At 41.0% G+C, this 25960-nt stretch overlaps 1 protein-coding gene across 1 annotated transcript in view; it reads left to right on the forward strand.

Moving 5' to 3' along the window:
* Positions 1 to 25960, forward strand: part of FBN3 (fibrillin 3) — a 181428-nt gene that overhangs the window by 135168 nt on the left and 20300 nt on the right. Inside the window, exons 35-56 of the mRNA XM_075611661.1 lie at positions 1318 to 1440; positions 2406 to 2528; positions 2677 to 2838; positions 3425 to 3493; positions 4139 to 4264; positions 6011 to 6136; positions 7507 to 7656; positions 9519 to 9590; positions 9950 to 10075; positions 10579 to 10704; positions 11222 to 11347; positions 12455 to 12571; positions 13289 to 13417; positions 13940 to 14059; positions 16312 to 16437; positions 19212 to 19364; positions 19594 to 19659; positions 19842 to 19967; positions 21354 to 21473; positions 21819 to 21938; positions 22719 to 22850; positions 25217 to 25342. Of these exons, the coding sequence (XP_075467776.1) occupies positions 1318 to 1440; positions 2406 to 2528; positions 2677 to 2838; positions 3425 to 3493; positions 4139 to 4264; positions 6011 to 6136; positions 7507 to 7656; positions 9519 to 9590; positions 9950 to 10075; positions 10579 to 10704; positions 11222 to 11347; positions 12455 to 12571; positions 13289 to 13417; positions 13940 to 14059; positions 16312 to 16437; positions 19212 to 19364; positions 19594 to 19659; positions 19842 to 19967; positions 21354 to 21473; positions 21819 to 21938; positions 22719 to 22850; positions 25217 to 25342 (2664 nt within the window). The remainder of the gene's footprint in view (positions 1 to 1317; positions 1441 to 2405; positions 2529 to 2676; positions 2839 to 3424; positions 3494 to 4138; positions 4265 to 6010; positions 6137 to 7506; positions 7657 to 9518; positions 9591 to 9949; positions 10076 to 10578; positions 10705 to 11221; positions 11348 to 12454; positions 12572 to 13288; positions 13418 to 13939; positions 14060 to 16311; positions 16438 to 19211; positions 19365 to 19593; positions 19660 to 19841; positions 19968 to 21353; positions 21474 to 21818; positions 21939 to 22718; positions 22851 to 25216; positions 25343 to 25960) is intronic.

Here is a 25960-nt window from a genome sequence, read left to right on the forward strand (position 1 = left end):
AGGGAGCTCTATGCATTCTGAGGCACTAATGCCACAATTATTCTATTTAGTAGATTGTGGCTCAAAACTCACATCCCTCCTCTTTGGTCTTCAGTTGATACTTTTGGGGTGTATTGGGGTGACTGTGATGGTGTTAGAGGTGGGATCAATTTGACAAATGTACATATTACACACACACACACACACACACACACACACACACACACACACACACACACACACACACACACACACATATTACACACACACACACACACACACACACATACATATTACACACACACACACACACACACACACACATATATGGATATAAAGCAGAAAATAGCCGTGTTAGTCCAGTTGCGATTGAATCCTTTGTATATCAGTATTGCTTGACCTGAAGAAGAGAGGAGAACTCTCGAAAGATTGTCCTATGACATAAATTGTTAGTCCAATAAAAAAGGTATCACCTAATACTGAAGAACTCATTTATTCTGCACTATATAGATATATATATATAGATATATATACTCCTCTTCTCCAATATATATATATATATATATATATATATATATATATATATATATATATATATACATACCCCGGTTTAAGGACACTCACTTTAAGTACACTCGCGAGTAAGTACATCTCGCTCAATAGGCAAACGGCAGCTCACGCATGCGCCTGTCAGCACGTCCTGAATAGCAATACCGACTCCCTACCTGTACTGAAGTTGTGCGCAAGCGGGGAGACTATAGAGCCCGTTACAAATGCGTTATTTATATCAGTTATGCACATATATGACGATTGCAGTACAGTACATGCATCGATAAGTGGGGAAAAGGCAGTGCTTCACTTTAAGTACATTTTCGCTTTACATACATGCTCCGGTCCCATTGCGTACGTTAATGCGGGGTATGCCTGTATATATATATATATATATATAAAATAAACAGATGATACCGTTCTGTGGCTAACGAAATGCTTTTATTTGTGCGAGCTTTCGAGATACACTGATCTCTTCTTCCGGCGATGTTACAATGAACATGAATGATTATTGAAGCTCGACTAACACGGTACTGATACCTCTACACATATATATATATATATATATATATATATATATATATATATATATATAGATACACACATTTATATAGGCGTACTGTAATTTGCTTACATAAACACACATATACATGTGTACCTTTTATGAATATGTAGGTGTGTAAAGATAGATAGATCATTACATACAGATGATAGATGCAACCTTCTTGGGTTACTCATTGTAAGCCCATTGATGTAGCTATGTAATATAAACCTGTCTTCCTCCTGCAGACATCGACGAGTGCACCTTCCAAAACATCTGCGTCTTCGGGAGCTGCCAGAACCTGCCCGGGATGTTCCGCTGCGTCTGTGATGATGGTTATGAGCTAGACAGGAGCGGAGGGAACTGCACTGGTGTGTACCCAGGGATACATAACCAGGCACACAGCAAACACCTCAAAATGATTTATATTCACTTATTTATACACACAATTGAACTATAAACACACCTTAAATCTTAACAAATATATACATGATGCAAATGAAAGTAACCTCTGGTGCATAAGGAGCAGAGAAATATCTGCACACAACTGTGATTAAGGGGATCTTTTTCTCCTTTGTTCGTGATCCAATTTTGCCCCTGATTGTAGCGCCTATCTACCAATTGGTATATTTGAGCTGTAGCGAGGGATTCCTTCCCTTTCCCTCCCCCCCCTTCCCAATCCTCCCCCTTAGTACGCCCACAACTTTGATTGGTTAGTTTTACACATTTGCAGATTGTGTATAAAGAAACTCTTACACTGCACAGTAATGTAAGCCGTGAATATGCAGATTTTCTGGTATTGTTCGGGAAATTTGTCCGCATTTTCACAAGGCTGTTGACGAAATTAGTTAATGCAGTGAAAGTGTGTTTATGATGAACGTAAGAAGCCCCTGTTAACTAAGAGGAGTTATTTCACAAGACAGCTTGTCGGCCCTTTCACTTGAATGAGCGTTAAGGTGTTTGCAGGCGTCAGAAGGTGTGTATTATTGAAACCACCCACTTAATATAATATGAGCCCTAATGGCACACCAACGTTTAATTCAGATTGTATTCCGGGAGCAATAATTAAAATAAGAATTCTAACAGGCCCGTATTCCACTTACTGTGGAGCTGTGTCATTGGCTAGAGAATATAGTCCCATGCATTTGATTGGAGATGATCTCTTCTCCATCACTGGGAAGGCAGCTTCACATCATATTGATTGGGGCCATAACCAGTAGTTTTGCATTATGTGACCAACCATATGTGGTGTACGTTTATCCTAATGCTCTGTAGCCTACTGTGTGCCCTGTAGGCGTTTAATAGGAGTTGCTCAACTGTGTCTCTGCCCTCTCAGATGTGAATGAGTGCGCTGACCCAGTGAACTGTATCAACGGCTTGTGCGTGAATACCCCAGGCAGCTACTTGTGCAACTGCCCCCCAGACTTCGAGCTGAACCCTACTGGAGTGGGTTGCGTTGGTAAGTGTCTCACTCAAGGAATCAAAAAACAAACTGGTAAAAAGAATAGAGAAAGTGGAACACAGTGTTGTATCTTCACTGCATTGCAACTTCCATACGTGTTGCTCAGTTGAATCTTTAAGTAATGCCACCTTCTTTTATGGACTAGACACGCGCGTTGGAAATTGCTTCCTGGAAACTCAGACGCGAGGGGACGAGCGCATCTCCTGCAGCGCCGAGATCGGAGTGGGCGTCACGCGGGCATCCTGCTGCTGCTCTCTGGGCCGCGCCTGGGGCAACCCGTGCGAATTCTGCCCTCCCGCCAACTCTAGTAAGTCAAAAAGCAGCATAGAGACTCCAGTGCACAGAGATGAAACAACAACAAAAATACTACTGGCATAAATGCTAAAAACTAAAGATATTTGGGGACATACCACCTTTTCAGAGACCAATGCACCCCAATATGTGCTCATGTATGTCTGCAAGTGCCAAATGGCGAAATGGGGGACTCACACTATATGTATGTTCAAGGTGATAACGGTATCTTTGATGCATTCTGCACAAGTAACCATTTTACTTATTTACTTATTATTATTTTAATTAATATGTTTCGCTTTTCATCTGAATGTAAGCATATTAGCTAATTATGTTTATCCGTTTGACTAATATCTGCAGGATGATAGCGCAAAGCTCTTGTTTACCATGGAAATGTTATTTTAAAATACATATTCTTGTCCGATTTTCTTGCTATTAAGGAGAAAATGAGAAATAACCAGCAATGAATATTAGGGAAGTGTAATAAAAAGCAGTGGTACTGTGCTGCTATCCCCCAAAACTTGGTGACATTACTCAAGGTATTGAGAATACTAGGAAATGTTATTGGCCTGAAAGGTGTTTTTTTCTGTATTGTATTGCAGCTGAATACAAGACTTTATGCCCAGGAGGAGAGGGATTCAGACCCAACCCTATAACGGTCATCCTGGAAGGTAAGTACGGTGCTGACAAGCTTATTTAACCTTTAACCTGCCAGAATGCAATGTGTAGCAGTCCTCTCACAGCTGAAGGGTAATAATGGTCCCATGGAGGGTTAGCATAGCAACCTTTTTACCAAGGGAAGCAGGAACACCTGTATACAGTGTGTTAATGTGTGAGTATCGGTGTGTATATGTTCATCAGTGTGTTCATCAGTGTTTCTGTGTGTGTATCAGTGTTAACATAAGTGTGTTAATGTATGTGAATCAGTGTATCCAAATCTGTGGGCACCAAATGTAATCATGTGTGTACACGTGTGATGTGGTGATGTGGTGATGTTTGTATACTAGTGTGTTCATTTATCATTGTCTGTATGTAGATTAGTATGTTAATGTGTATCTGTGTGTTAATATGTGTGTGTATCATTGGGTTAATATGTTGAGTGTGTTAATGTGTCTGTATGTGTAAGAGTATCTTAATGTGTGTTAATGTGTGTCTGTGTCTGTGTGTGTGTGTGTGTGTGTGTGTGTGTACATTGTGCTGTCATTAGTGAGCTGCAGCTATAATGGCACAGGGCACCTTTATCCCCTTTGCCGACTGACTGCTGTGTCCCTTTTTTGTCACTGATCGCACCTTAAACGTCTGTTCTTTTATTCTAGATATTGACGAGTGCCAGGAGCTGCCAGGTCTCTGCCAGGGTGGAAACTGTGTGAATACCTTCGGCAGCTTCCAGTGCGAGTGCCCAGCGGGTTACTACCTGAACGAAGAAACCCGCATCTGCGAAGGTAACCTTGCTACTGAAGTTGCTTAACCCTTTTGCTGTCAGATGGGCTTGCCTGCTTCCATGTCTTTAACAATCTAATTGGCTTCCTTCAAATAATGTAGTTGTGCTGATAGTAAATGTTTGGCTGCTTTTGTTTCTCTGGAAATTAAATACAATTTGTCTTTCTTAGAGGCCTCTAAATTGTTATTTATCATAGAGCTTTGCCAGTGCAAACTCTTGTTGAACACAAAATCATACCCCTCCCAAATCTCAGCTCAACACGTTTACAAACTTTACAAAAACAGTGCAAAATACTTATAGATATCAGATTTAGGTTAAAAAAAAAAACTCAATCATCCAGATGTAACCCTTTAAACATGTCACTGCCTTTAGTACATTTTGGCCCTAGGAGGGACTAACCCTTAAACATGTCACTACCTTTAGTGCGCTTTGGTCCTAGGAGCGACTGACCCCTTACACATGTCACAGCTATTAGTACACTTTAGTTCAAGGAGGGATTATCCTGTTACAGGGGCAGTTACACCTAGCTGGCCAAAAACATTACAAAGTCAACAACTTGGAAGAAGAAAAAAAAAGAAAATACCGGCGCACAGCCAGGAGTGGGTCCCAAACAAAGTTGAATTAAAAAATATTTTTTATTGATCCATCTAAAAAGGTGGAGGTAAACACCCTCCTACGCGGTTCGTGTTCAAAAACACTTGATCCTTGATAAAGTGTTTTTGAACACGAAACGCGTAGGAGGGTGTTTACCTCCACCTTTTTAGATGGATCAATAAAGAATATTTTTTAATTCAACTTTGTTTGGGACCCACTCTTGGCTGTGCGCCAGTATTTTCTTTTTTTGTTCTTCCAAGACCAACATCTTCACACCAGGCTGCTCGCCATTCAGGACTTTGGAACAAGGGGTACTTGTGAGTATTTCTCTTCACATGCATGGTGAGTCCAGGATCCATCCCAACAAGGGTTTGATTGGGTTTTTCAAGCCACATTTCTTACCCTTCAGGGATTATTGGTCCAACTGGGGACTTTACTACATTTCACTAATTCATGTACCCACTTGTCCAGTCCTGTTTATCCACTCATTGCTTATATTCATACACCTAAGGGATCCAGCGTTGAAGCGCCTATTGTCACTTGAAGTTTGGATTAAAGTCAACAACTTATCTGTGTAAGAGGTATCACTATAAATGTTCAGCCAAACTTAAATACACAATCTTACTTATTTGTATTATATGAAACATGAATTCATACATATCAGCTGCTTATGTGTATGTGTTTGGCTAATGGTACCATCATAGTTTACCTGTAGACTAGAAGACTGTCAAACAGTCTCATCACAAAAATGATTAGCTAAAGATTGTAAAAACCCAGCAAATCATTTGCATATTGGAGAAACAGTTTATGAAAATATTTTTAAATACTTATACTTGTCTGATTTTTTTAAAGGCACAAATCACTACATTTACCTTAAATAGCATGTGACTGGCATTAGCTCACTTTGGTCCTAGGTGGGACTGACCCTTTAAACTGCTCCCGCATTCCTGGTTTCAAACAGCATACATCGCTAGTATAAGGTATATATATCTGTGCATAATACTTTTCAATTACACCTCTGTCAGTTTAAGCTACATTTAGCGCAAAGTATAGATCCTATTTTAAGTGGAAGGTTTAAGTTTCCCAATAGAAAAGTAGTGGTACCATGGTGCTTCCATTGCATATAACAAAAATCCATATCACTTATTTTCAGATATTGATGAGTGTTCTGCACACATTGGCATCTGTGGCCCTGGAACTTGCTACAATACCCTTGGGAACTACACCTGTGTTTGCCCACCGGAGTATATGCAAGTCAACGGAGGGAACAACTGTATGGGTATGTATGGGCATATTCTGCTCAGGGATGTCTTCTCTCTTCTCCGTTTGTCTCTACTGCTCTCACACCTTCTTATCTTACCACTCCCAAGCTCTGAAACTCACACTCTTTGCTGAGCAGGACCATGCATAGGTAAAGAGCTCTTCTCTCTCCTCCATCCTTATCTCTGCAGACCCAATGGGGGTGGATTGAGCTAAAAGTCAAGGAGGCATTGGTGAAGATGTAGAGATACTCTGCATCATCATACACTGCTGCATAGTTATTTTCAGGAATGGGCTTAAAATATTTCCTCCTAGAGTTTATACTCTAGTTCAGGCGTGCACAAAGTGGGAGGCGTGACCCCCAGGGAGAGTGGGAGATTTTCTAGGGGGGGCGCGGCGGCTACAGAGGTCCTGCGCTCTCCCCCAAGCATTTAAAGTAAATGCCGTGGGACCACGTGAGGCCTCTGCAGCTTCTCCTACCTGGTTTTCAGCGACGCGTCGAAATGGTAACCCAGCGCCAAAGGACGCTGCGGGGTCACGTGATGTCGCGTTGCCATGGAAATGTGCCGTCACAAGACCCTGCGATGTCATTTGACGCTGGAGCCGAGCAGGAATGGGGGCACGAGCTGGGAGGTGAGCAGGCAGGGGGTCGCAGGGTCAAAACTTTGCGCACCTCTGCTCAAGTTCACAACACTAGTATCTATATTGGTCCTGGAGTAGTAGTGATACCCTTTAGGGGACCAATATGAGAGACATTCATAGATTAAATTATAGTGTCCAGAGCTTTCTAAACCTCACATCTCTCTTGTTCCTATGTACAGAGCTTTCTAAACCTCACAGGTCTCTTCTTCATGTGTACAAAGCTTTCCAAACCTTAGATATTGCTTCCTAACATATACAAACCTATGTCCTAGAGCACAAATGATGCTTCAAGAAGAAAATGTTTAGGTGGCTGGATTTGTATAGTCATGCCCAGGATCATTTTACCGTGAAGTATGTTTATGTCCATTAATTGCAATATAAATCGGTTCATCACATTAATAGGGTTAGTGATGTCTCATTTCACCCTATTTCCACATGAGAGTTGGGGTTATCTAGCCATATTATCTCAATATAAATCAAAGTCTGCATTAAAATAAAATATAGTGGCATTGATATTTGAACAAAATTCCCTCATGAATTTGGATGGAATGGAACATTCCAAGAGCTGTTTTGCCGGCAGACTGGGGAGGCGGGTTCAGTGTATTCATGACAATAGACAAGGCCAATCAGAATGCTTTATTTCTGAAAGTTCCACACAGAGTTAGTGGGGACTGCGCGCTTTGCAGGACACAGGGTTCTGATTGGTTGGCTGTGAGGCCCCTGCTCATTCCGGTTGTTGCTTTGCAGATATGAGGAAGAGCGTGTGCTACCGCAACTACAACAACACGTGTGAGAATGAGCTGTCCGCAAACATGACCAAGAAGATGTGCTGCTGCTCCTACAACATCGGCAAGGCCTGGAACAAGCCGTGTGAGCCGTGTCCAACGCCCGCCAGCCGTAAGTTTTACATGACCCAGTCAGGTCCACACACCCATGTTATGCTATACCCTACACCGCAGGTAAAGCACCTGTTCTGGCTCCTCTACCTAATGTAAATCAGCTAATAATGCTGTTGTGTGGGAGCTGGGAGGAGCTCCAGTGTCTTTCTCCATCTCCCATTGGCTTAAACTCGGAACCTTCACCTACAGTAATTAGCGCGGTGGGCAACAGATGTCACGCTGCTCAATTGTAAAATGTGAATTAGATTCAGGAAATGATGTCGGCTTTGACATTGGCACAGAGAATAAGAGGGGATTTCTGATCCTGGCAAACTTAGTGGAAAGACAATAGTTAGATTATAGAAACCTACATTTACAATACATGTTGCATCTTAATAGAGTGCACCGTATAGAAAATGTTCTCATGGAGTCGCTTCGCAGGGACCAGCAATGCAAGGGTTAAACCAGCTATCCTCTCTATGCACCATACAAAAATCCATATAAAAATAAGTTTCCTTTCTATTTTCCGCCAATCAAGTTCTCGAGTTGCATTCAGTTGCTGGAAACTGGGAAGTTAAAATGGCCATTGCCGTTCACACACACACACACACACACACACACACACACACACACACACACACACACACACACACACACACACACACACACACACACACACACACACACACACACACACACACAAACACACCAAACAGCAGCTCTACACACACCACACGGCAGCTACACACACACACACACACACACACACACACACACACACACACACACACACACACACACACACACACACACACACCACACACACACACACACACACACAGGATTTCATGGCAACTTAGATGTGAAGACTCAGAAAAAATAATATTGTTGAGCAAAGAGAAAGCATGAAGTACTGTAGTGTAACGGGAACTGTAAGTCTATAGGGTTTATTCATTAAACTGCGACAGTGCAGATCAGGGCAAAATCACACAGACTCCTAACTGAAGTTTCTGTGCGATAGTGCCACAATCGGCACTATTGTAGTTTAATGAAAAAACCTCTATGCTTTTATCCTTTTAAGAACTGTGAGACCTTTTAGAAATGTACTGTGACCCCATAGATCCCCTTAAGAATGTATTATGTGTCTGCAGAACCCCAGCCCACTTATCCTCTGTACTGTACATACAAATACTATTTCTGTTGCATAGCGTACATTTTTTAAAGAAACCTACAGCGTTTTATCGTCTATATAATTCATAACATTACAGTACAACATTTAATAATGCTTTTGACTCATTAAGCCCTTTGAGTGTTGGAGGGTAGGCTGTACCGCAGGTTCACACTTCCTATGGCAACTCGTGAACGTGTGATTGCCCAGGAACGATCAGATGGTTGATATGTCACTGGGGTCCTCCCCTTCCTTTCAGATCGTGTTTAGTGCTGTCAAGCGCGGAACGCGATCAGCCCTAGAAAATGAGCAATTAGAGTACGTTACGTTTTTGTTGAGTTTTCACCTTTTTGTTACTATGGCAGCTTCCATTTTAATGTGTGGGGGAGGCACATTTTCAGCAAGCATTATATCCAGAATGCAGCTACAGAATTGTAAAGGGTGACATTAATAAAGATAGCAGCAAAAGGATCTTGCAACAGGTGAGTAGAGAGGACTGCTGCTATAGGTAGAAGCATCGACCATTACTGATTTTTTTCTAATTGATGGAAACAGCGGTGATCTACGGATTCGCAGAACACAAGTTGAAAGTTGAAATCCGCTGGTGTGTTATGACATTATTTTTTATTCGTTCAGTAGGTGCAAAAGATTCCTAACTAGGGGGTGAGCATTTTCGCGTAGCGTTTTAACTATGTTTTTTTTTTCTCTTTCAGCTGAATACCAGATTCTCTGTGGTAACCAGCCTCCCGGGTTCATTATTGATATTCGTACCGGCAAACCGATAGGTAAGGCTCTGGGATTCATGTCTGGCGCAAGAGAAAGCGTCGGATAGGGTCACAGGTAGAGTCGTACAAAGGTCTTCAAATTTCCTTTGCAAAACGTTTCACGGTTTTCTATTACTTTGTCTCTTGGAAATGTTTTCTCAACGGCTCACATTGCTCAGGAACACTAGACTTAGATGCGAAAATAGACTAAGGTCCCAAATTTTCGCCAGATTACTGCAAAATGTAGATTTATTTATTTTTGCCAGAATCTGGGTAAAATGGCAAATGTCATGTGATTCACAAACTCTTCTGGACAGATCACATGTCTCTAGTCACATGAGTGGGATGACATGTCCCACATTTTCTCCCCTGCCTTGCAGATATCGACGAGTGCAGTGAAATCCCAGCCATCTGCACCAACGGAGTCTGCATCAACCAGATCGGAAGCTTCCGCTGCGAGTGCCCAATGGGATTCAGCTACAACAACATCCTCCTCATCTGTGAAGGTGCAGTACTCGGAGAACGGGCGTCAGGCGTGATCGTTTGAAGCAGGGGTTTCCAACCTTTTGGGACTGGTCGATTATTCTGCCTTTTCGTATTCAGTGCACAAAACAAAAGGATCAATGTTTAAAGGGGTTGGCCCCTCCACCCTGTCCCAACCCAATTTTATTTTCCTGCTTGAAAGAATAAGGGCTCCACTTACACTGGACCTTTCTCCACCCCGCGCCCCACCGAAAAGCATTTGTTTTGCCATTAGGCCACCTGTTCGATGTTTATTAAGCGCACAAACTAAGATGTCCAAGATTTGGTGGGGGTTGGGACCTAGTGCATGAAATATGTACCTATTTAATATATATATATATACTGTATATATATATAGCCATACATGCATATAATCCTTCCTGGCTCCTATTTGTTATGGAACACAATAAATAGATTGTTATTATTCAGCAATGAGTGGTTTTAAGACATATTGCGAATCAGCCTTCTTGTTCTTGACCCTCCTCAGACATTGATGAGTGCAGCAGTGGGGAGAATCTGTGTCAGCGCAACGCTGACTGTATCAACATCCCCGGCTCCTACCGGTGTGAATGCTCCAGTGGATACAAGCTGTCCCCCAGCGGAGCCTGCGTGGGTAAGAAGCAAATGCTCCTCTGTACAAGACCTGGGGTTCTGTGCAAAATCATTAACCATCATTAGCTTCACTTTTCACAGGTCACTGCCAAACCTAACACTGCTTCCTGTATAACTGTCTGTGCTAGCAAAACACCAAGATGCATGTGCATGTCACTGTCTCTCATATATACAAATATATATATACACACACAGAAAATGACAGATATATATATAATTCTCTTTCTCTCTCTCTCTCTATCTCTCTCTCTAATAATAATAATAATAATAATAAAAAATGAGTTATGGTGCAGAATAAATTAGTTCTTCAGTATTAGGTGATACCTTTTTTATTTGGACTAACAATTTATGTCATAGGACAAGCTTTCGAGAGTTCTCCTCTCTTCCTCAGGTATATACACATGCACACACATATATGCTGTATGAAGATGCATATAAACATCTCTATATATACATACATAATTCTGGATACATAGAAACATTATACAGTTTTTATAAACCTCTCTCTCTCCCGACAGGTCGTAACGAGTGTCAGGAGATCCCCAACGTCTGCAGCCATGGATCGTGCGTAGACACCGAGGGCAGCTACATCTGTGTGTGCCACAATGGGTTCAAAGCGACGGGCGACCAAACCATGTGCATGGGTAAGAAACGTCACGCTTCAGACTCTCCCCTTCTGCAATCCCTCTTAGGGACAAAATTAACCAACTGCAGGGACATGTTGAAGGAATTAAATCTGGCCTGTAGATACCTTTTGCACAAAAATCAGACACCTAAAAGTATTTTTAAAGTCAGTTTGTAAATTTGGGATGCTGAGACTTGGGAGAGGTTCAGATGAAAATAATTGTATTCTTAATTTACAAAGAAATCTAAGCAGTCAAGTCTTTGCTTTAAGTCTGAGTACATTTGAGTAAGGAATTGCATTGTTTGTTATTTTCAAAATGATGTTTTTGTGAGTTAAGTGATTACCTACGTACTTGAAAACGATAGGTATGTATTACTTCCTTGTAAAACATTTTATAAATAATCAAATAAAATACACCTTTAAAGGAGCACTCCCTCTACTTAGTTGTGTAATTTAGAAATGCAATTAGACACATTTGATATTGGATTCAATACTATTGATTACATATTGAATGGGACATTGCCTTTACTGAGATAACAGTCACATTGATACTACCAATTGTGATTAGATGTTTGCTATGCTAATTGTGATCAGGTGTTGGCTATGTCAATTGAACACAGAGGCTATTGATTAGCAATTTGGGAATGCAAATTAAATATTGATGCTATTGATTACATACTGATTGTACGGATTAAATATTGATGCTATTAATTAAACACTGGCTCTACTGATTGCATATTACATAGTTACATAGTAAGCGATAGAATATTGAAAGAGGAGTGCTGGAACACGGGGTCATACTCGGAAGCTGGAGGGTGGCAGACTTAGGGGAAATGTGAGGAACAACTTCTTTATGGAAAGGGTGGTAGATTAGGGGAATAGCCTGCCAACAGACGTGGTAACATCTAATACAGCAAAGGAATTCAAACATGCCTTGAATAGACAAATGTCTATATCCTAAATACGAAAGAAAGCCGAGGTTTTACAGCAGGTGGGGAAATGGGCAGACAAGGTGGGTCAAGTGGTTCTTATACTGTAAGCCGTCAAATCCTATGTTTCTATGTTAACATTAATACTATTGATTAGATACTGGCTATATTGATTGACTATTGATGCTATTGATTAGATATTGACGAGTGTGACCGGCAGCCATGTGGCAACGGGACCTGCAAGAACACCGTCGGCTCTTACAACTGCCTGTGCTTCCCTGGCTTTGAACTCACCCACAACAACGACTGCATGGGTAAGACAAGGGCGTCACTGTCAGAAAACGGGTAAAGCTTCACAAGATTATTTTTATTATTATCACCAGATTGATCAAATTAAAAATGCCAATTCATTGTTTTTCTTTGATAAACGTATGTTGCTTTTTGCATCAGGTTTGTGCTCGTGATTTTGTTAAATTCCCTGTAATGCAAATAAGGCCCCAAACTCGTCCAAGTATTAGGCCAGTAAAAGGGATCCATTTATATTCTCCTAGTTTTCAGTATTTCTGCAAGGGCATTTGCACACTGGGAAATGCATTAAAAAGCACCAGAACATGTATGCTATTGTTACTGAGACTACAATAAAATAAATTAAGACACACGTCACCTATTGACACAAAGTGCAATTTTTGCATTTCTAGTGCAGTAATCTATTGTACTGTTTGCATTTGAAAAACTATTATGGAAACATGTAACCTGACAGATGATAAGGAGCATTCAGACACTGCAAATTTGCAGTGAATGTTTAAGTTTTACGTACGCTGTAATACTGTCTCTTAACACTATACTGTACACTTCTCTAATTCCTGTCTCAATTATTTACTGTATATAACCCACTCGCTGCCAGCAGGCCCTGCAATACAATCCCTTGAGCGAGAGATGAATCTGCTACGCCCTCTTAACATTGAGTCTGAAGAGAGACTTTAGCGTTAGACAACCTGACTCCATCTCCGCCTTTCTGTTTGACCACACAGACATTGACGAGTGCTCTGCCCTGGTCGGTCAAGTTTGTCGCAACGGCCAGTGCATCAACAATGTGGGCTCCTTCCAGTGCCTCTGCCAGGAAGGCTACGAGATTACCCCTGATGGGAAGAACTGCATGGGTGAGTATGTGTAATGTCAAAGGAACAAAAACCTTTGGATCTCCCAGTGCATTATTCTGAGATAATCAGATACTATATGAAACATTGAAGAGCGCATGCAGAATAAATAGTCAGATAGAAGTCTGCACGATATAATAGAAAATCAAATCATACCTGCGGTGTTTCAGACTTCACCAAATTTGGCAACGTTCGCAATCTTCACTAACTCACAAACATGATAAATGCTCATAGTGTATAAGCAAACATTTTGAATTATTTTTTTTTTTTTAGATTTACACACTTTTTTGCTGACAACTGTCTACATTCTGGTGGTAAATTAAAAAAAAGTTTTTCAAACTCTTCGATTTTGAGCAACAATGTCTTTAAAAAACGTAGCATATTTCTATATGGGAACAGTAATTGTTTCCCACCATGTAGTTGATAGTAAGTGGGGGGGGGGTGAAGGAATTAACAGAGAAAAATAGATTGACTCAATATAAATGTCAATGAACCACATTGGTGAGACTCTTTGCCCTTCCCCAGATATCAATGAATGTATTAGCCTGCCCGGAACCTGCGCTCCAGGTACCTGCCAGAATCTGGAGGGAACCTTCCGCTGCATCTGCCCTCCAGGATACGAAGTGCAAAATGATAACTGTATAGGTAAGAACACCTAACCCCTTCAGTGCAAGAGGAGTATTAAATACAAACAAGTAGTAAACCCTTTAAAAACGTTTTTGAGAAAAAGAGAACTGATATTTTATATATATATATATATATATATATATATATATATATATATATATATATATATATCCATGTATGTATGGATATATAGATGTATATATACAAAATACAAAAGGAAAAAGCAGACTCACCAGGACTTAGACCAAATATGCAATATTTAATTAAAATACAGCTCTCAACCTCCGCTTTTTTCAAAATGAGTTTTGAAAAAGTCTCAATTGAGAGCAGAAACGTTGACCAGTTTTTTCATTAAATACTGCATATTTTATCTAAGTCCTGGTGTGCCTGCTTTTTCCTTTTGTATACTACCGTTTTTTATGGTTTGCACCCAGACAGTTTGCTATTTTCTGGAGTGCTACTATAGCTGTGTGTGTGTGTGTGTGTATGTGTATATATATATATATATATATATATATATATATATATATATATTTATATATATATAATACAGAAAACAAGAAGAAAAAACAGGGGCACTCCTAGTGTGATAAAGTATAAAACAGTATTTATGGGATTGTAAAATATAAAAAGCGCACTCACAAACAGAGTAAAAATAATAGCATTTATGAGATATACTCAATCGCCTTGAAGCTGTGAAGGGTATGTATCAGCCTGTCCCGCTGGTGCCACCTCTGGTGTATCCGTTGGTTCAGCAAGGTGCACTGGAGCCACCGCAGCCAGATGATGTAATAATCAGCAACACGGTCAGAGACTCCCTCCAGATACACCTCCCACAGCTCTCACTGCTCACCAGCAGGCAACTGCAAAACCGGAAGCGACAGCAGTCCCAAGCAAAATAGCAACAGCTCCAAGGTACTCTCTCCGTTGTGCAGTAATGTCAGCCACAAACTCGCCTCTTTGGGAAACGCCCTACGCGTTTCGTCACTAAGGACTTCGTCTAAGGACCCCCTTACAAAGTCCTTAGTGATGAAACGCGTAGGGCGTTTCCCAAAGAGGCGAGTTTGTGGCTGACATTACTGCACAACGGACGGAGTACCTTGGAGCTGTTGCTATTTTGTTTGGGACTGCTGTCGCTTCCGGTTTTGCAGTTGCCTGCTGGTGAGCAGTGAGAGCTGTGGGAGGTGTATCTTGAGGGAGTCTCTGACCGTGTTGCTGATTATTACATCATCTGGCTGCGGTGGCTCCAGTGCACCTTGCTGAACCAACGGATACACCAGAGGTGGCACCAACGGGACAGGCTGATACATTCCCTTCACAGCTTCAAGGCGATTGAGTATATCTCATAAATGCTATTATTTTTACTCTGTTTGTGAGTGCGCTTTTTATATTTTACAATCCCATAAATACTGTTTTATATTTTATCACACTAGAAGTGCGCCTGTTTTTTCTTCTTGTTTTCTGCAGATTTCCTTGGGATTTGGTGATCCTTATATACGGGCAGCAAAACTCCAGTGGACTAAGTACATTTTTTGGAATTTCAACTGACATCTGGTTTTTATTTTATTTTTTATGTTTCATATTTTTTATTTTTGCTATAGATTTCAGTTGCCCTTTTGGGGATTCTTTGGTCAATAGCCTTGTTAACTCTATCTGATTTACACAGCTGATTTATCCTTATCAAGCTTCCTAAGGCGCTACTCGAATTTGTTTTTTTTGTATATATATATATATATATATATATATATATATATATATATATATATTAAACCAAATGGAATCACTACAGGAATCACATCCCTGTCGGCAGAGCCATCTTTAGGAATTAGCAGAGCCTGTAAAAGACCCCAACATAAATATATATATAATTCGCACCAGGCACCATGTGTATGTATGTACAGTATATATAAATATACACACAAACATGAGCATACCGTGTGACACACTGTGAGTGCTCATTTGCATATCATTACCCAGAATCCCTGGCTGCAGTGGAAGTATTGTTTCCTAAGAGATAATGGGGAAAGGCAGGGTTGCAGACCTGTCTGAGAATGTGCTCACAAGTCATATTTGTATTTGCTGTACACTGTACAGTGAAGGGTTTTTGTCACTTTTTTTTACTAACCATAACTTATTTTGTATCTATATACACCAACACATACATCATAGATATAATATTGTGCATGTGTGCCTATATACACGCGCACGCACACGCACACATTATAATGGTTTGGACGGGTGCTAATGACGTTCTGTATCTGCTCCCATAGACATCAATGAGTGTGATGAGGAGCCCAACATCTGCCTGTTTGGGACCTGCAATAACGCTCCCGGCAGCTTCCAGTGTATCTGCCCCCCAGGATTCGTCCTCTCTGAGAATGGGCGCAGGTGCTTTGGTGAGTAAAATAAAGGAAATACATGTGGCGAAAGTTCAATATCAACAAAGGAACATAGGGCACAACGGGTTTAGCAAATCAAACTCATTTATTGTGTTGGTTCAGTAAATGAGTTTGATTTGCTAAACCCGTTGTGCCCTATGTTCCTTTGTTCATCTGTTCAGGACTGATCGCAGGCTTTCGTGCAAACACTGGAGCACCGGTAACTGTATCATTATTTTTCTTTTTGAGGTGTGCAGCATTTCTCTTATATTGTCTGAAAGTTCAATATCGACATGGTAACACGTAGGACCATATTAACAAAGCAGTATCCTGCCTAGTACAATGTAAGGGGTCTTCCAAGATGTCTGATGGCAGAATACTGATTAGTAAATATAGGCCTGCGTCCCTTCTTGTAATTCTATAAGTATAGATTTCTCTATACTGTATATAATGCATGAATAAATTACTCGCGATCCCATGAACAAGGAAATGTACATAAAAGCTGAAGTAAAGGAAGACTGAGGAATGGTGTGTTCTGCTATGGTAAATATGCTTGGGTATATAATGCAGGACAGTTAGTCTATGCCAGGTCACAATTCTTCAGCACTGAGAAAACTATGAGGACTATGTACTAAGATCCTATTAGAAAATACATAGTCATACATATGATGCATTGTTTGTTATTTGCAATGACTTTGCCAAACACATTGGGCCTCATTCTAGTATCTTCGATGAGTCTGCTGCTATCTCGGAAGGTTTGGCATGTTCCCGCCAAACGGTTTCAAATGAGAGTTATCACGGTATTCAGAAAAAATCTGAACCCTTCCCAAGCCGTGTGATAGGAAAATGCCAAACCCGCTCGGCCTAGCAGCAAACCCATCTGATATTTTTTCTAAGTTCTCCCGCCTGCGATTTTATCGCAATCTGAGCTGCACAGAGAGAGCCGCCTCTCCCTGCACAGCTCTCACAGGCGATCGCAGTGTTTTATTAAAATTTTAATACTAGTGTAAGAGATGTGTGCAGAGGTACATTTAATGGAGACCGATTAGGGTGAAATTAATATAAGGCTTTATTTCCTGTTCCTTTAAACACTGTAAACACAAAACATAAAAGAAAAACCTGCTCCACTTTGGAGAATAACTAAACCTTTACTCCAGCCCTATCTAACTGTGTGGGTAGCTAGGCTGATTACCACCCCAAACAAATATATATATGTATATATATTTATATATACAGCTCAACCCCGTAATAGCGCGATCCGCTACAACGTGGATCCGCATATAATGCGGTGTTAGCGTGGCTCCTGTTTATTTATTTTAAAAAAAAATTTATAAACATATCAATGCAATGCTTTATTGCTAACACACACGTTAAATAATTGACAAGTATTTATCTGAAAATAGAGGTCCTTGAAAGCAAATCATTAGGTTTCTCAGACTTAAAGTAGGAAAGTTCTGGACGTCCAACTCACTCGCAGTCCATGAGACAGCAGCCCGAATAGACAGGATGAGTGGGAGAATAAAAATGTATTTGCATGACGTAACTGCAATGAGACAAGGAGGCCTCACCTCTGACTGGCAATAAATGCACCCTGAGCAGAGCCTGCAAGATTTGCATTGCAAATTACCCTCTGGACAAGATTTAAGGTAGTTGGGTTACACTGTTGCAACATGCATAGGATATCACAACCTAGGAATTGTAACCTGCACCATTAGGACCAAGGGGCAAAGCTAAATCCATCTAATTTCCCATGAAATACCACTCCTAATGCTATCTGTATACAGTGTAAAAATGTCCATTAACCTCTTCACGGCAAACAAAGGTATTGCTGTGTAATGCATTGCATGCTCCTTTTACTCTGCTGTAACTTCTAACTATTGCTAGCTAAGACTGCTTTAAAACGTGGATATACAAGAGTCACACGGAAAAATTATATTCCACTAGTAACAGTAAATATTGCTTCGGTCAAGTGTAAATGAGGCAGAGGTTTTTATGGACATTTTGGAAACAAGATACTCCCATAGTCTCTTATCATCCAGGGAGATTGAATGTATGCCTGTGAATTCAGATGCCTCAGTGGATATCACCTGCTCGACCTTGCAGAAAGGTTACATTCAGAGGCTCAGTGCAAGCTCAGATGTTCCATGAGAGGACAAAGCTACAATCTCAGTGTTCTCTGCAAGTTCAGTCCTGCAGTCTGAAGTGCACACACGCATACACACGCACACACACACACACACACACACACACACACACACACACACACACACACACACACACACACACGTTACATTCAAAGGCTCTGTGCAAGCTCAGATGTTCCATGAGAGGACAAAGCTACAATCTCAGTGCTCTCTGCAAGTTCAATCCTGCAGTCTGAAGTTCTCAAATAATGTCACACACACACATATTTTTTTCTCGCGATCCCCATTATAACACGGGGACAAGTCAAGTCAAATGTCCCAAGTCACGTGACATGGGCCATTTAAACATTGCATGGTGATACTGACACCCCATAACGGGGCCTGTATATCAGGAACAGGGGGTTCCTGGACCTGAAATCAACGCGATTCTGCTCCGGAGACCCCTTGCTCACGCACACTAGTATTAAAATAAAAATAAAAACAGCTTTATTACCTTAGGCAATGAAGGGGTTAAACTTGAATAGCCTGTTTATTGAGGGCAGAGGGTGTAGTTGAAGGAGGTAGTTGCCCCAGGGTGGGTGGTTAGGCCACCCGCTGGAATAAAGGGTAGAACAGGTTTGTTTGACTGCATAACATCTTTGTCCCCAGATACCCGTCAGAGCTTCTGTTTTACTCGCTTTGATAATGGGAAGTGCTCCGTCCCCAAGGCTTTCAACACCACCAAAGCCCGGTGCTGCTGCAGCAAGATGCCAGGAGAGGGCTGGGGAGACCCCTGTGAGCTGTGTCCCCAGGAAGGAAATGGTAAGAATGGGAGAGGGCGGGACACTGCTTAGAAATGTTATCAAGGGTAAGTCCAATTTAAAAGTTTAAAGGGTCACTTTAGCCTAAATGTGGCTGACTGTTTGGCTGTGAAAGGGTTAAAAGGAAACTAGTTATGTACCGTACCTTCAGTAGACATGTTATAGTGCTGACCTTCCTTTATGGGATGTCTGATCATATATTTACATGCTCTTCCTCTATACTTTTATAGTGGCCTTCCGGGAACTGTGTCCCTACGGGCATGGTGTCATCCCTGGTGTGGGAGACACACGAGAAGGTGAGTGACACGAATTAAATGACAAACATATTAATTAAAACACCCCTCTGGCATCGTAGAGGCTCATATTGGTTTGGCTATATTTTGTTTTTCCTCTGCTTTCAACTCTCACTTTCCATGCAGGGATGGTATGAAAGGAGGATGGTAAATGACAGGTCCCTCGCTTGTTTGTCCCTCTCTAGATGTGAACGAATGCTCAGAGAACCCAGAAATCTGCGTCAACGGAGTCTGTATTAACACAGACGGCTCCTTCCGATGTGAATGCCCCTTCGGTTATAATCTGGATTTCACAGGAGTTAACTGTGTTGGTAAGTAAAACGTGAGCTAATGAACGTGTGTATGTGGGTCGGGAGAAGGGGCTTAAAATATCTATACTTCTTTAACAGAAAAGAACCATGCACATCATTAGATTTAATCATTGGTCCAAGTGCAGGTAAAAAAAAGTCGTGGTACTCTGGATTTCACAAGAGTTTAAAGGTTCAGTTACCTCCAGTAGGACATGTACTATATCTTGAAAGTGAGCTCAATGCGATGCCCTTTACAGCAGATTACCAACCGTATTTATTTTCCTAGCTGTTTTTTTTTTAAATTTATATTATTATTTAAACAGCAAGCCCACCTTTTCAAATTCTATTTAAAAAAAAATGTTTTAAACTTTTTTCTTTCTCTTTACATGCTCAAAAGTAGGGGGTACGCTGGAGCTGAACTGTCCTATTTTTATCTCGTGGACCCCTCAGTTCCCGAGATATTTACCTTTTTATGTACCCTTTTTGCAAATCAATGGCTGCCATCAAGCCTCACTCCCACGAGCCCAATAGGCATTCGCAATGTCATCAGAGCACGACATTGTGGCTTCCATTGGAGAACCAGATAGCCATCTTTGATTTTAATTTTACCGGCACATAAAAAAGGTAAATCAGTAGGGAAGCAGAGGTTACCTGGGATTAAGAAAAGTGCATCCCTGCAGGTGACCCCAGACTGTGATTCTGTAAAAATAATAAAAATAAAAAAATTGTGTAATTGCTGCTTTAAAAAGGCAGTGTCCACAAGGCAACATCTGCTAGTTATTCTCACTTTCTATGCCCCACCCCCCCTAGTAGGCAGCACAGAGCTATTTTCAATGCAGACTTCAAAGAGACTTATCTGGTACAGTGTTAAAAAGTAGCTGATCACGTTGAGAATGAAAAAAGACATACTGTATGTCAATTGAATTCAACCTATGCTAAATGTGGATGACATATATTATCTTATATTTGTATTTACTGTATTTTGATCCAGAGGAAGGCAAACAAAAAACCCCAGTGAAACATCAATGATGTGTCATAAGGGGAAAAATAAATTATTTCCTGACCCCAATAATGGCAATCAGATTACTCCCTGGATCAACATCCTTCCCATTTTTGCATACTTGGTATATCCCTGTATTCCTTTCTAGAAAAATGTCCAGCTTTTTCTTAAAGATATCTATTGTATCTGTATTTGGGATATTGGTTTAGTAATAAAATACACAATAAAAAAAAATCACAGAGCAGGAAAAAAACAGACCAGGCATTGTGTAATATGGGGAAGAAATGAATGTGCAGGAGGAATTGCAGCCCGTGAAACCTGTGGGGAAAAACATACAATTTTGTGTTGCGATTTGCTAGCCTTGAATGTGGATGCCTAAATAATCGGATCCCCTCTACACTCTGCAGATACGGACGAGTGCTCAATCGGGAATCCGTGCGGGAACGGAACCTGTTCCAATGTAGTTGGCGGCTTTGAATGCGCCTGTGATGATGGATTTGAGCCGGGACCAATGATGACTTGTGAAGGTATCAACCACATAAATTACTTTTCATCTGGAACATCCGATTTATTAGTAAATTGTTTCGAGCGATTTGATAAACTTTTAAGATTTCAGTGCTGCCCCATAGGACCCCTTCCAACACATTACATTGTAAAATATTATAGTTTGGTATTATGTTACGGGCGGGGGGAGAGATATATTACTCGTACTACTTTCTTAGATAGAAAGCAACATTAAGTTGCCGTTTTCGGTCTATTATTTCAAACCCCTTCAGTGTCAGGTTACAAAGAATCATGGCTTGTTCTAAAGGTTGTAGAGTGTAAGCCATTCAGAAGTATGATTCTATTGTATCTGCTGTGTTCCTTTCCAGATATCAATGAGTGTACAAACCCACTGCTGTGTGCCTTCCGCTGTATAAACACCTTTGGATCCTATGAGTGCACCTGTCCTTCTGGATACACCCTGAGGGAGGACCGCAGAATGTGCAGAGGTAGGAGGAACGTTATTCACCACAATGAACCGTACCTCATTTATGTTCGACTTTGTCACTCGCTCTCTTGCAGCCATCACCTCCACCTCTCCTCAAAAAGGTGCAATCCCTGGTAGCTGGCCAGTAAATTAGTATTGTAAAGATTTTTACAACCTTACTGGCTTCCGTCAACAAATGTAACCGTGCTAAGTGCAATGCGTGGGATTTTTTTGTTTCTTTGGAAATTAAGTGCAAATCCCTTTTCTTCAGGACCAAAATATGGGGGTCTGTTTGTCCATCAAAGCTTTTCTTTACCCTAAGTCCACCTTGTTCTTATCAGAGAGTTTTTAAAGATAAGGAATGGGGGGAGAGAAGGGTTTTTCCTGTTGAAACTCTAGATGAACACACAGTGACGTCAGACAAAGAGGAGCAGCTAGAGGTAATCAGACCACTCCCAAATCTCAGCTCACTATGTTCACAAACTAACTTTAAGATACAGTACAATATAGAATTACTTACAGGTGTTTAAAAAACATGTCGATCACTCATATATAGACCTTCTTAAACATGTCCCTGTCAAAAAAATATATATATATATATTTGGACTTTAATGCAGGTTAATGGAATCTACTGCATCGTGAATTGTGTATTACCACCCCACTTCTGACCATAATGAGTAGGAGGCAGTGTTGGACTTTGAAAGCATTCACAGTGCACCAATCTACAGTATTTGGTGGTGTTTTCACTGGTGGGATGTTGACTCCAGTAGCCATGTATAACACGGCCCTCTTGCTTTTGCAGATCTGGATGAGTGTGCGGAAGGTCTCCATGACTGTGAATCTCGGGGAATGATGTGTAAGAACCTCATCGGTACCTTCATGTGTATCTGCCCACCGGGCATGCAGCGCAGGCCAGATGGAGAGGGATGTATGGGTAAGTGCCTGTCATCATCTAACACTGAGAAGGAACACTACACCCTCAGGGAGTCACACCCATTGAGACAAAATAGCACAGGCTTCCAATGTCAGTAGGATATAATAATATATGCTATATGAGGAGGTCTGTGGGTTCATGTAGGAGTGTGGATGTGCAGATAATAGTATATATCAATGTGTCTGTGTAGACTGTATCAGTGCTGTTGTGTATATATCATTGCATATTTCGATGCGTCTTTGTGTAGTCTATGTTCATCAGTGTGTTAATGTGTATGTCACCGTCTTTATGTATATTAGTGAGTTAAAGTAGCAGTCCAAGCTGACGTTTTTGGTTTCCTTTATTATGTGCATCAATACAATCCACACAATGATAAGTATTTAGCTAAGATGCCGATCGATCCGTTCTCTTGTGATTGATCGGCGAAGATTCGGCTCAGTGTTCACTAAATGGCTGTCAGTGCAGTAGAAGAGGACCAAAGATGCAAAGTTCAGTGGGGAAGATCATGTGACCAGGCAGTCAATAGATACAATTGGTGCACTGCTAGAGGGAGGGCAGAGCTCAAAAAGGGTTGTGCCAGAGCCTGTTTCAGAAGAGGAAATGATGTGACTTTGTAAATGGTTGCTATAGAAACAAAAAAAGCTTCTTACATTATAATAAATTAAAAATGCCATTCAGAGTTCTTTAATTTTTAAAAAATTATCCTACATGTATTTTCTCAGAACTGATTTATTTAAAAAAACATACATGTAGGAAATTGCTTGGTCTGCAGTTTTTATGCGTGTCTTAAAGCAAAACTTCCAGCTGCTCTATATAATTGTAACCAGGGATCCTCGAGCTGAACCTCGTTTTTTTATATATATAATAGTAACCAGGGTTCCTCTGGAGCTGAGCCTCGCTATTTTTATATATATAATAGTAACCAAGGTTCCTCTGGAGCTGAGCCTCGCTATTTTTATATATATAATAGTAACCAGGGTTCCTTTGGAGCCTCACTATTTTTAGCTCTCGGGGCCCTCGGTTCCAGAAATAATTACAGGTATCCAGCGAAAACAAAATGACCACCAAAATGCCAGGCCAATAGGAACCAACAACGTCATAATTTGTGGCTTCCAATTGGATGACCATTTAAATCCCCTCAGGAAACACTGGTAATTTCCTGGGTAAATATCTCCAGAACCAGGGGGGAGGAAGGGAGCCTCTGAGCTAAAAAAAATTCTGGGGTGAGGGCGTGAAGCCCCTCACACCAGTTCAAGTGCTGTAATAAAAAAGATAGGCGGGCTTGCTGCTTTAATGTGTACAGTATCTCTGTCTCAGTGAATTTGTGGAGTGGTTCAGAGCATCAAGTTTTTGCAATACAGGTAAAAAGCTGTAAATGGTAGAAACCACCATTAACCTCTTCACTGCCTGAGAGGCGAGCAATGCATTATTTTACATGATATTTTATTGCTCTACAGTATGTGCTGCCGGGCAGCAAAGGGGTCAAAATGTACTTACCAAATATTTGCTCCGTCTCATGTCCCCAACTGTATAATGCAGGCAAAGGAGGCCTTGTGTCACTGCATTAACTGCAGAATTGCTATTTGACACAAAGAGATTCAATTGGTCTAGATGCTTGTAATCCATTAGCTCCTCTACATGTCCCATCTGACAGCAAAGGGGTAAATGTTTGCCCTCAAAGTATGGGCTATACATATAAATTGACAGCAGATTGGACCTGGTTAACCCACCTGCCCACTTCTCCCAAGCTGATAACCTTCACTGTATAAGATCTTCCTGTGTCTATCCCAGTGTTTTTCAGCAGGGTCCTTATGAATCCTTGGGTTCCCCAGGCATCCCTAAATGGTTCCCTGCAAGTTTTTGGTCATTTGAAAATTGTACCAATTACAAAAGAATTTACAATCGATCTGATCTCAGACGTGCTATTAGAGAGGGTTGGGGTTCCTTACAATGCATCTGATCTCAGACACGCTATTAGAGAGGGTTGGGGTTCCTTACAATGCATCTGATCTCAGAAGCGCTATTAGAGAGGGTTGGGGTTCCTTACAATGCATCTGACCTCAGAAGCGCTATTAGAGAGGGTTGGGGTTCCTTACAATGAATCTGATTACAGACGCGCTATTAGAGAGGGTTGGGGTTCCTTACAATGAATCTGATTACAGACGCGCTATTAGAGAGGGTTGGGGTTCATTACAATGAATCTGATTACAGACGTGCTATTAGAGAGGGTTGAGGTTCCGCAGAATTTTACAATATAGGGCTCTTTAACAAAAGACAAGGTTAAAAAAAAGTATCTTTAAATTCCTCTACGGTCTGCACGTCACTGTGTTGTGTTATTAAATGCTCTCCGCTCTGTAACCCGCCAGATGAAAATGAATGTCGTACAAAGCCAGGAATCTGTCCCAATGGCCGCTGCGTAAACAACGTGGGTAGCTACAGATGTGACTGTAATGATGGGTTCCAGGTCAGCGCCTCTGGGACTGAGTGCATCGGTGAGTGCTGTACACCCTGATACCAAGCTAACGTCCTGTATAACTGACCTACAGTACATAGGGATCCTCAAGTTATGGACACACCTTGCCTCGTATATAATGCAGCATTGCATTGCTCTGTACTTTTCTGCATATCACAGACACTCTTTTTTAATAAGAGCGTGTGAGTATGTATCAGAGAGATATACATAGGACATATACATAGTAGACTAATTGCTCTGCATAATAGACACATTACCACACATGTACAGTGAAAGACGTATTGCTTTGTTTATAATGCACTGTGCTCTGCATACAATAGTTCCATTGCTCCTCAAATAATGTTTTAAAAACAGGCTCATTTGTTTTCATACAATGCATGCTGCTTTGTATATGATGATAGCCATTGCTCCAGATAATGCAGACCTGTATATATAAAAAAAGAAACATAATATGCAAAATAAAGACTGTTCAAGTGGGTTATAACAGATCAGGGTGTTCCTATCACTTATAATAATAACCAGGGCACGACACTTACCTGGGGCGGGGTCTGGTTGCGGGGTCCTGACGGCGTCTCCCGGCCTTCTGCTGTCTTGTCGCCTTTAAAATGATGTTTTCACCTGCAGCCCTATTCAAAAT

The sequence above is a fragment of the Ascaphus truei genome, chromosome 8 (genome assembly GCF_040206685.1).
Source record: "Ascaphus truei isolate aAscTru1 chromosome 8, aAscTru1.hap1, whole genome shotgun sequence".
In the NCBI taxonomy this organism is placed as follows: Eukaryota; Metazoa; Chordata; class Amphibia; order Anura; family Ascaphidae; genus Ascaphus; species Ascaphus truei.